The 12,590-nt window shown below is 34.0% G+C and overlaps 1 protein-coding gene across 6 annotated transcripts in view; it reads left to right on the top strand.

The window, feature by feature from the left end:
* Positions 1-12,590, top strand: part of SMARCAD1 (SWI/SNF-related, matrix-associated actin-dependent regulator of chromatin, subfamily a, containing DEAD/H box 1) — a 74,718-nt gene that overhangs the window by 22,943 nt on the left and 39,185 nt on the right. For 5 of the 6 annotated variants that reach the window (XM_032861511.1, XM_032861530.1, XM_032861521.1 and 2 more), the window contains exons 4-6: positions 254-425; positions 3,439-3,505; positions 8,753-8,856. In XM_032861511.1, coding sequence (XP_032717402.1) covers positions 254-425; positions 3,439-3,505; positions 8,753-8,856 — 343 coding nt within the window. The remainder of the gene's footprint in view (positions 1-253; positions 426-3,438; positions 3,506-8,752; positions 8,857-12,590) is intronic. The other variant, XM_032861537.1, reaches the window with a different exon arrangement.

The raw sequence follows: 12,590 nt of genomic DNA, 5'->3' as shown, positions 1-12,590 counted from the left end.
AGTAAATGCCACGTATTTTACTGTTCTTCTCCATCCCAGCCCAGATAATATGAGTTATTTTCAAAGTATGCTGCCTCTGGGAATGTAGTTTTATATATATAGCCATATTGAAGTGAAAAAAATTGTCTTAATCTTTGACAAAGATAGATCGTGTTTTTATTGAAAAGAACTGCTATATTACGTATGTATATTATTTTAATAAAATAACAGTAATACATAAAATACTGTTTTTTTCCTCTGAAAATATTTTTAGTTCTGAGCCATCTGAAGATGAAGAGTCCCAGGGCCTTCCTACAATGGCAGGTAGAAATACTGATGATATTTCGGAATTGGAAGACCTTTCGGAATTGGAAGACCTTAAAGATGCTAAACTTCAGACCTTGAAGGAACTTTTCCCACAGAGAAGTGACAGTGATTTACTTAAGGTTATACTCTCTTAGTAATTGGTTATTGTAGCTGTAATGATGTTTAAAATTTCCCTTGTATCTAGTACTGTATTTAGGGATAGTCATTTTTCTAAAGATATCTTATGCTTTGAGGTAACTGACTTATTTTACATAATAATACAAGTAAATGCCAGAGATTTACTTGTTGGAAGTCTTAACTTTTTAAATAGGTATGGTTATTTGCCTATAAATAATATAATAATACATAATATTTCCCTTAATAGCTCACTTAGGTTGTGAAAAATTTTTTTGTGCTTAAATAGTTTGAAAATAGAGACTTTCTGGTTTCTCACTAGAAACTCAGAAATGTCACAAGGCTTTTTTTTTCCCCTTTGGTCTTCATAATGATAAAGCATTGCTATTGATATTTAATGCCAAGGGGCCAGGGACTCTAAAAGCCCTGCAGGACTGAGGGTGGTCTTGCATAACAAAGAATTATCCTGTCAATAGCACTCTTGCTGAGAACCATTGATTGAACTATATAGAAACAAAATAAGTGACTGTATTTGGACTGTAATAGTTATCTTTATAGGAGCACATAAAAATGACCATTCAGTTAAATTTCAGGTAGAGAATAAATCTCTGAAGATTACTAATAAATAGGTTATTTCTAGCTCTGTCATTTATTAGTTGAATGACTCTACGAAGATCATTTAATTGCGGGTTTGTTTTTCACCTTTATATCTGTCATGACCACCACCATCTCCCAATTTGAACCTTAGGAGGTACCATATCTATATGCGGTAGGCAGGTAACTTTGGAGTGATGGACACTGGCATATTGTAGAGTATATGTTCTTTCTGAAATGGGTAGCTGCTCCCTAGTGCCAGCAGGATATGGCCATGTCATATCAATGGTAGCCTGTTTTTATTAGGTTTGAATTTCCAAATAAAGTGAAAAGATGGCTATTTACTATTGATCATTTAAGCTTCCTTACCTACTTGAAGTGTATAATTTAGTAGTTTTTAGTATATTTACAGAGTTGTGCAATTATTCCCATAATCTAATTTTAGAACATTTTAATATTTCCAAAAAAAAACTTTAAAAAAAAAAAAGATGTATTAATTTTGTTTGTCAGAGAGTGAGACAGTGCATGCACAAGCAGGGGGAGGGGCAGGCAGAGGGAGAAGCAGGCTCCCTGCTGAGCAAGGAGCCATATGTGGGACGGGATCCCAGGATCCTAGGATTAATCATGACCTGAACCAAAGGCAGAGGCTTAACTGACTGAGCTACCCAGGCATCCCCAGAAAGAAACTTTGTTTTCATTAACAGTCATTCTGCATTTCTCTCCTCTTGCTCTAGGCAGCCGCCAATCTCTGTCTTTATAAATTTTATAAATTTGTCTATTCACATTTTATATAAATGGTAGTATATAATATGTGGTCTTTTATGATCTGGCTTGTGAATTGGCATCATTTAGCAAAAGGGTGTCAGGTTTGTCCATGTTAAATCAGTACTTCATTAACTTTTTATGGTTAGCTAATTTTTTTAAGATTTTGTTTATTTGTTTGAGAGAGAACATGATAAGGGGAGAGGGAGGCCGAGGGAAAAGCAGACACCCCACTGAGGAGAAGGGCTCAGTCCCAGGGCTCTGGGATCTTGACCTGAGCCCAAGGCAGATACTTAAGCTTAACCAGCTGAGCCACCCAGGTGCCCCTGTGGTAACTAAAGAAAGAAGTACTATTCAACCCCAGCAGCGTGTCTGAACTGAAGGTGGTCCTGGGCCTGCTTGTTTAAACTTTGTAGAATAAATTATTATTATTCTCTATTACTTATAACGTGAATTTTTTTCTCCCAAATCATTTTGATACCTTCTTACTGTTAGCTAACTGAAACTTCAGTGGATCTTGAGCCTGCACCTTACTAGCAGTGTTATTTTCCTCTGGATGTAATTCTTTCTAGAATAAGAAGACAATAAATGTAGCAATTAATAGCTACAGGGGCTGCTTACAGTGTTGGAAATAGCTTCCAACAGAATAAACGTGATGGAGTATTAAATATTCAGAGGACAAATCTCAGTTTAAAAATACTTTGGTCTGATTGCTAATTGTTCACGTAGTTGAAGGGTATTTTTCTTCTGTAAGAATATTTATCTCTAATTTTGTAATTACAGTGAGAAAATAGGATCGATATGCAGAATTTGTATGCATGTTTCATTAGTCAGTATTTGAAATTTAGGGAATTTAGTGTTTCAGTCCAAAGCAGAGCATTTCAGCTGATCCCTGTCATTTCAAGAGATTTGAAGGTGACATTTATAATGTACTCTGCAAAGGCTCTTACACCCATATAACACCCTTATAGAAAAATTCAAGAAGCTGTAAAATATAAATTTAGTCCTGGACTTGATAAGAATATGCTTTGACTATTTTGAAAATGAAGAGGGGCTTACAAGATATTAAAGGATCCAAGATTAGGAAAACTAGTAGAAGAGACCATTCTTACTATAGCAAGGGAAAATTATGGGATGTTTGGCTTCTTTTGAAATGCAGAATGTTATAGATCAGTATAAAAGTTATATATTGAAGTTACTAATTATATAAATAGTATATGAATATGTTCTTGAATAAATTCATGTAACTCAGAAATAGAGGAAAAATCAAAAAGAACTTTTTGTCCCACTCATCTTAAGAAGTATTAGATTTAAGAAAATGATTGCAGAATTGTGGTTTATTTTTTCATATTCTAAAAAGAATAGTACAAATGTCTACCAGTGTCCCTCCTCCTTCCTTCTCTGTTTGTCTCTCTCTCTCTCTCTCTCACACACACTGCTTGGATACGTAAGCACGTAAGTAGGGAGTTTTTAAGGCTTTAATGCAGAACTTTGTAATTAAAAAATTAAAATAACAAAACCTTGAATATACTGTATATATTTCGCTACATAGGGATGATAAGTAAGTCCAATAACATTTTAAGATGTGCTTACGTTGTGCAGACTTTTGTTAAATATTTCTTAAAGTGTTATTTTTGAAACAATCTCTTCTCATTCTGTTAGTTGATTGAATCAACAAGCACTATGGATGGAGCAATTGCTGCCGCCTTGCTGATGTTTGGTGACGCAGGTAGGCCTGACTTGGTTTCTAGCCATTTGATTATTAGCTTTATAATAATAAATATCTTCACATTTTTAGTAGTTGCTCTACAGTTTACTAAGCACCTTCATGAATTCTTACAGGAACCTTATGAGTTATTAATGGCTTCAGTTTTTTTTAATGAAGAAACTGAAGCTTAAGAAGGTTAAGTGACATACCTGAGGTCATGCAGCTATTTGGGAACCAAATTTTCTAGATTGATTTTCTTTTTCTCCCCCTAGGGAGGGGCCAGGTTTTCATTGGTAATTTTGCTTGTTTTCTACAGATCAGATCTCATAACAGTGAAGTTTTGCAAGGTATATTTTCTTTCTTAAGTGTCCTTTCTAATTGCATTGTGGTTTTATTTACAGGTCTACAAATCTGAGTCAGTAGGAACATAATGTCTTGTGGAAAGTCCTAGCTGGTAATCAGGATTCCTTCATTTAGTAAATATTTATGCTATGTTCCAGGCTTGGGATACAAAAATAAATGCATTTGAAGGACCTTGCAATATAAAAGCTAAAAGCACCTCCAGTTTTTTTTGTTTTTTTTTTCTTAGCAAATACTGTCTTGGTCTTTTTTTTTCCCCCTAACTTGTATATACCAAACAAGTAAAAATAACCTATAATCAAAAAAGCATTTAAGGAATGAAAACAAACTCACACTCCATTAACCACTCTTAAATTTGTTTTGTATCATTTTCAACTTTTCCTGTGCTCAAACCTACCATTACACAACACATGCACACACATTTAATTAGGATATGCAATAGTCATATTGGTTTGCATTTTTTTAAAAAAATCACGTGATGATTTATGATGGCTAACTCATCAGAACAATCAGATTTATCCAATTTTGAAATATTGCCCATAACATTCCTCTGTAACTACCTATCTGGTTCATTTATTAACTATTTCTTTGTTAATTTGCCTTTTTATTTCCATTATTTTGTTATTGTAGTACAAAAGTAAATAACCTTATAAGGAAATCTTTATTATCTCTGCAGGCTAAATTTCAAACTAGGATGCTGAATCAAAGGATATACATATTTAAAAGTTTAATATGTACTTCCATGTTACCTTTTTAAAGGGCGTACTGATATATTTTTTCATCAGCATTGTGTGAATAAATGCCTTTTTCCCTAAGTGGATCTTTTTAGCTTTTTAAAATTTTTTGAAATGTTAAAATACGTATGGAAAAATAGAAGATAGTGTAGTATGTTCCCATGGGCCTATCATCTCTCTTCAACAATTACCTATCTCACTTGTACCTCCAACTAAGTAGATTCTAATGGAGTGCATTCCAAAGATGAAATTGTTTCATCCCTATGAAATACTTTAAATCTTTCATTTCTTCAGTTTGAGTCAGGGAATAGTATTGTGTTATGTGGTGCTACCTATACAGAATGTTAAGCTTCTTCCTCTTCCACTTACCAGCTGTGTGACCTTGGGCAGTGTTGCCTAACTCTTCCATGTCTCTGTTTCCTTAGCAGTAAAATAGTGTAATAATAGTATTGAACTCATAGGTTGTTGTGAAAAAGTGATAAAGTTAATATAAATTTCTTACTGTAGTGTGTGGTACATAATAAGTATGCTAACATAGTAAATGTTAGCAGTCATTTGTTCTTACAGGCTCTCTGATGATAGAAAATGCTATAGGAGAAGGTTGACTATATTTCCCTCATTACCATAGCCCTAGCACTTATTGTAAAAGTTCCTGAAAAATGGTAGACTCATTGAACATTTATTGAGTTGCAAAATGGTTTGGGAAGTTTTACATATATTTTCTTGTTCTTAAAAATCGCAATATTCCATAATCTTTCCAGATTTGTAGAAAAAGCTTTATAATAGTGTGTAATTTTTTTTCTCTTGAGCAACTTATATCATTCAGCTTATATATTAATTTAACAAATCTTTATTGTGTATCTACTACTAGGTGCCAGATGCTATTTTAGGCATAGAGGATACATAAGGAAACAAAATGGACAAAACCTTTGCTTTCATGGAGTTCACAATCCTCAAAAAATTTGAACTTCATCTGAGTTTTTTTCTTCTTTTCATTCTTGCACTGTACACTGATACTATTTCTTATTTAAAAAAGTGTTTTTGGGGCACCTGGGTAGCTCAGTCGGTTAAGTGTCAACTCTTGATCTCAGCTCAGTCTTGATCTCAGGGTTGTGAGTTCAAGCCCTCTATTAGGCTCCATGGCAGTATTAATAATAATAATAAGAAGAAGAATAAATATTTTCTAATGGAAAGTTATAAGGAAAGAAGAAATCAGGGTTTTCTTGTTTTTAAAGTAGACTTCCATGCTTCATCTTAGAATAAACTAGACCGTCGTATTAGTCATCTTCATCTTTAGTACATTACACTTCTGAGGTGATGTATAGAAGAATGACAGCTTTGCCTCACCAACATAAGATAGCTTTCAATATACAGTATCATTAGGATAAGAAACTATTTTGGATATATTAGGATAGTTTTCCCAAAAAAGTCCTTTTTAAGTATCTGTAAGTTATTTTTGACAATTCTACACATCATGATGTTGGATTGGTTTTAGCACAAATTGTAATCTCTTATAGATAATATTTCACATGTTAAACAATAGGGGTACCTTTTATGCATTGCTTTCTGAAAGTTTTCTTTTAAGAATACTAGGTTACAAAAACAAAAAATAATGTGTATGTGTCCGAAGTTTTTACTCTGTTTTTTAAAAAGTAATAATACAAATTTACTGATGTTGTCAGGAGTCTCTAGCTATTTCTTCCACTTCTCTGTGTTTGTATAAAAAAAAGCAAAGAATTTTTAGGTGATTGTGTCCCTTTTATGTTTCTGCTTTTCATTTATTATAGAGACATCTTTACATGTATATCTTTAAAAGTCTACCTGATTTACAACAGTGGGATTTATGTGTATATTCTAATTTGTTTATCATCTTGGGCATTTAGACAGAATTCTTGTATGTATACTTAAGCACATATTTCCATCAGTTCTGTTGAATAAATTCTTAGAGAAGGAATTGTTGGACTAAAAGATGTCTAAAATTCTAAGATGTATTATTTACATTGCCTTCCAAAAAGGGTGTAACAGTGCATAATGTTTAAAAGTGCCTTTTGCCTGTGGTCTGCTAGGACTGTCTATTTACTACTCTTTTTTAATGGATGAAAAATTGTTTTATTTTATTTTTTTGTTTTACCTGTTTTTAATTACTAAGGAAGGTAAGCATCTTTTCATTTTTTTTCCCTGTTGAACTGCCTTTATGTGTTTTGTCTGTTTTCTTTTTATAGTTTCATGTTTTATTTATTTATTTTTTTGGTTAAATACTGAACTTAGGTGAAATTTATTTTTATCTGGGGTATGAGGTAAAATTTTAACTTTTTTTTTCCTGAAATTGATGGATGCTTCCAATAAAAGATGGAAATTTATGAAACACAATTTGGAAGTTCTATTTAGTATAAAATACTAATTTGTTTTCTTTGGATATATAAAAAAATTCTTTTATTGAAGTATAGCTAACACAGTGTTTCATGAGTTTCAGGTGTACAACAGTGATTCAACAACTATGCCTTATGCTGCACTCATCACACATGAGCACATCTCACAGCACAGGGAATATAGTCAGTGATACTGTAATAGCATTGTATGGTGACAAACGGTAGCTACACTTGAGGTGAGCACAGCATAACATAAAGATACATAGAGAATTTTTAATTAATTGTAAATAGAGTAGATTTAGATGTAGGCAGCATTCTGTGCTTTTATGTAACCTTCTCATACTAAAATTTTAGACTTGCATTTTCTCTCCCATATTCTGCAAATTTTTTGCCTGTAGCCACTTTAAATACATGTAAATATTTGGTGTCATAATATTAACAAAAAGGGAAAATGTTTAAACAGATAATTAAGGTTGAAGAATCCTTTATTGATAAAACAAAGTTCTTGTTCTTTTAGGGAAGAAACATGTCTAGGTCACATGGCATAAATCATCAGATTTGAAGTTTTTTTCAGACTTAGACTATTGACTAACAGTGCTAACCCTACCCCAGTAAATATATGGGTAATAATCCCTTTTTAAAGTGGATAATGGGAATTCATTGCTATCTGCAGAATGCACATTTACTTTGTGAAATAAATTAGAAGATACTAACCACACTTACATGAAATCATACTTTAAAACATTAGTAACACTTACTTTGTTACAACTGTATTATAAAATTTATAGGTTTCAACTTAAAAGCTGTCATGTTAATGTTTAGTTTGAATATTGTACTTCTACAAGTTTTAATTTCTAACAGCATAGTCAGGGTACTGATTTAATTACTACTGCACTTGTGTAAGCTTTAGCAGATGTTTTCATAATAGCACAGCAGTATATCTGAGGAATTTTCTCTCTGATATATAAGAAATAGATAAATGTATTCAAAGTACAAATATGTAATATAGCTTCCCTTTTTTGTTTTTTAAGATCTTATTTTTAAGTAACCTCTACACCCAATGTGGGGTTGAATTTACAACCCCGAGATTAAGTCATTTGGTCTATCTACTGAGCCAGCTATGTACCCCTGTTATATAGCTTCTTAAGATCATGTAGATTGAATTTTTCTTTCAGTTATGACAAGATGTAAATTTTCTATCACCGTTAGAGCCTGTATGTTATACTCACTTGGTTTTAGGTTTAGAGGATTAATTGCTTGAGCTGTCTGTATTTCACATGCTCCTTATTTGTTTAATGAGAGAGACTGTTAACTACTTTGTAAGGTTATTGTGGAAGGTAAATGAAACAAGAGTTAGTAAAAGCCCTTTGCACAGCCTTGTACATAATAAACAATTACTGTTATCAGTGATGGTATTCAAATAAGCTACACTGGTAGGGCTCAACTTTTTTTCACTGCTGAGCACTCAGTCACCAGGGAGAACCCTTTCCTTTCAGTATTGCTCTGTAGAATTAATTACCTGTCAGTTTAGTGATATATGTTATTATTAAATAACATGATGGTTTACAAATAACACGATTATAGTGATTTCTAAAACTTTTGAAAGACTGGTAAGTGTCTCTGTTTTTCCTTTAATTCAGTTGACATTTACTGAGTATAAGTGATATGTAGAAAAAATAACATTGGGCCTGATGTCAAGAGAACTGTCTGCATAAGTATTCATTATGATAACATTTTTGCCTTCATTTTGCATTAATGCTGCTTACAGTAACTGTGCAGACTTTGATTGTTCTTCTCTGTTTTAGAAGGTGGTGGACCCAGGAAAAGAAAATTATCTTCTTCTTCAGAGCCATATGAGGAAGATGAATTTAATGATGATCAGTCTATAAAAAAGAAAAGACTGGATCATGTAAGTTACATTTGAATTGCAATATCAAAATCAGCTGTTAGGCATAGAATATCTTGAATCTGTGGATATTAGACCTAAATGAATCACTGCTTTTTCATAGCCAAATCAGAATGTGTTTGCATTTCATTTATGACGTTTTGCTTTCTTTTTAATTTATCTGGTATTCATTGCTTATCTCTAATGAATTATTAAAAATATTCTAGTGGCATGATAAAGTAACTTTGGGAAAATAAGCTTTTAATATATAGTTGAACACTTAGGAAAAACAGCTGTTATCACCGCAAGCACCATTTCCTCCTCAGTGCAGCTATTTATAGTCCTTCTAGATGACATATTTGATATTTAACTGCTTATCTAAAAATAATTACAGTTATGCTTTTATTGGATTACTCTATAGTTTTCCATTAACTTTCACTTTATGCGTGGAACTACTGAGAGGCCTCCCAGTGAAACCAGACATAGTCCTCCCTGCCTGCATTCAAGACAACACATTTTCTTCTTGGTAATCAAAACCAGAATCAGATATCCCAACTAGTATAGTAACTTTTTTTTTTTTTTTTTTTAATCTGTGGTTTGATGATATAAGAAGCCCAGAGTAGCCAGGTGGCAATCTCTACCCTAACTTAATGAGATACTTGTTATGTCCCTATGTGGAAGCATTTTTTCCTTAAGAACTAATACTGATGGGAAGTAAAAATTTTGTGACTGGGTTTTTTAGGCATAAGGAACAGTTGTAGTATAAGAGACTAGGCCTACATTTTAGTTCACAGATCTCTGTATAATGGCTGTGGGGAAAATAGCATCATATTGATTGCTGATTTAAAGCATTTCCTTTCTTTGTACATCCTGTTGAATAACACATCAGACTTGGGTGTTCTCTTTAAGTTCATTTGCTGAATTTTCACTAAGTGGTACCACTGTTCTATAAGCCTGCTGCTTCTAAGTGTTGAGGAACATGGTTTCACTAGTGGTTCTTTAGTGGTTTCAAACAGTGCTGCAAATTCCTGTGCCCATCAACTGTCACACAAAGTGATGAGTGCAGATGGGAAAGCTGCAAAAGAATTTTCCAGGTATGTTACAGAAGTAAACTAAAGGAAGCAACTGTACATTAAAATAAACTCTCAGTTTTGGTGAAACAGGTATCTGTTACCAGAGCCTGCCTTGCAGGTCCCAAATCTGAAAGACAGAAAACAGGAATTAGGGCTTTGAAAGATAGCATTACTGTGATGTTCAGGCCTAGTGCCAGGTAGAAACTTAGAGCTAAAACCATTAGTAGTTTATTACTAACCAAACTGAGCTGAGCCTTTTAAAAGAAAGTCAGACTTACGGTTCACTACAGGTATAGGAAAAATGGATGGATTGCTCAAATCTGCATTGATATTTTTACTTAATTCTTATCTATTATAAGAGAATTATTGTAAAAATAAAAACAAATGAAAAAACTTTACTTAAAAACTCTTAAAATGCATCAGCTTGCCTATTTACAAAAACTGAACTCAATCACAATTTTTTTCCTTCTTTTTGCTTCAGAAAACCACCTTTCTGAGATAGCCCTTTGTTAAAAGCATTTATGGCCTACTATTTAAAGTGAGCATTTAAGATGCTAATTGCTATTACTGAAAAAATGCGGATGTGATTATAGAATTTGGGAATAGATTCAACATCAGAATGTTCTTGCTACCAATGTAAAAGCCTGGAGTAATAAAAGAGTGTTTGCATTATGTGTGGTGGGAAACTCTCCTTGACTTAATTGTGATGATGGAAGATTTTGATTCTCTAAAGAAGTTTTTAAAATTTAGAACAAGTGGTGTTGATTTAAGAAAGCAGGTTGGATTTGAAGAAATAGAAACTGGAGATGTTGAAGAGCTAGGGTCCCACTCTGATGATCTAACCACAGAACTCTTGCAGTAATTTGCTGCTGCTGGCCATGTGGATGCAGCAGGTGATGATAACAATGATGGTGAAGACTAGAGGGCTGCACCATGACACCTTAACAATAAAGTTAGCAGGCGTTCTAAGTGTTACTGAAACAGTTGTACTGGTTGGAAAATAGTGGCTTTAATGCTGAATGTAGTATGAGTCACGCATAGATTCAGTTGAATTTAGAACCATACAGACAGGGGCTCTTGGGTGGCTCAGTTAGATAAGCATCCAACTCTTCATTCAGCTCAGGTCATGATCTCAGGGTTGTGAGTTCAAGGCCCACGTTGGGCTCCGCACTTAGTGCAGTGTCTGCTTAAGATTCTCTCCCTCTCCCTCTGCTCCTTTCTGGCTCGCAACCGTGCTCTCTATATCTCGCTCAAATAAATAAGTTAAAAAAATATATAGACAGCATTAGTATGAAAGGAGGGGCTAGCAAAGGAGCAGAAATATATATTTGTTTATTTTATAATTTCTTATTTGTATTTTCAGCCAATACAGCAGTGATAACACAAGGACAGTGAGCCATGCCATTTCATAGCTGATGTTAACAAATTTGTTCATTTTTAGATAACCCTTCTACTACTTCGCAGTAACTCCTAAGCTGCATTCTTTCTAGTGCTAACACTCCCCAAGCAGACTTCAGTTCATATTTTTTATAGTATTTATGTATTTCTTAACCATTTAATTTACGGGAAATTCTGCTACCCTATTTCAAGAATCCTTTCTCTTTTTTTTAATGTGTCACTGATGGAGTTTTTGAAAGTTGTGCCTCTAATATGGTTTTTCTTAAATACTGTTATAGTTTATTATTTTCCTGATTTTGCACATGCGGTAATTTTGAAAGTGCATATATCGTGTTGTAGCAGAACAGACTGTAGTTTTCAGCAGAAGGACACCAGACCTTGCTTCAAAAGCTTAGGGGTCTCTGCGGTGATTTTCCTATTAGGGCTTCCTAGAGACACCATATACAGCATCCTTGTTAGCAACAGATTCTTTGAGAACATTGCTTCTGTTTTTTGGTTGTGAAGGCCAAGTGGCAGAGCACCTTGTACCGTATCCTGGACCTGCTACAGAGCCTTCTCTGAATGTGGGCGCATTTATAACTGTGACAATGTTAAGAGTTAGTTTGTAAACAAATTAAGTAGCACCCACCACTTTGCATCTAGTATCGAAGGAGGCAACCAAATGTTGTGCTTCTTTCGTAGAATTAAACAATATGCACCCTTTTTCTTTCCCTTTTTTTTTTTTTTTTTTGGAATGGCATTTGCAACATGCCCAGATTGGATCCCCCATAAAATTTATGAAAGTGGTGGTCCCCAGAAGTTGGGGGGCGTGGTTATTTCCCACTCTTTGGCTTGCATGTATCTTACTGACATAAGGTACTGCTTCGTGCCTACCAAGTTCAGTCAGTGTGATGTCTTCAGAGTAGATGATTAAAGTGAATTCTGTGGACTGTGCGAAACTATCAGTCCTAGACTACTACGTGAGGAAAGAGCGGGAGAATTACCATAGCCTTAAAGACAGCGTAGGTGTATCTATCACTGACCCTGCCCAGATGAAAACAAATTGCTTTGACTTGTCCTTTCTAATTGTGATGGAGGCAGTGGGGGAAGAAGGAGCTGACAGATTGATAACTGTGTAGTTTTATTGATTTGCTCCAGTAAAAATAACCACATCTGATATAGTAGTTAAAATTGGGGTCATCACCTATTTGTTTATGATAACCTGAAATAATCCCCCAAAACCCATCATCCAGCTTTTGTATAGGCCAAGGAGTCCCCATTACATTGGGATGAGATGGTGATATCCAT

Source organism: Lontra canadensis, unplaced genomic scaffold, assembly GCF_010015895.1.
Source record: "Lontra canadensis isolate GAN:19392208 unplaced genomic scaffold, GSC_riverotter_1.0 scaffold1, whole genome shotgun sequence".
Classification (NCBI taxonomy): domain Eukaryota; kingdom Metazoa; phylum Chordata; class Mammalia; order Carnivora; family Mustelidae; genus Lontra; species Lontra canadensis.
Note: the sequence above shows the minus strand (reverse complement) of the source record. Positions and strands in the feature narration are given on the sequence as shown.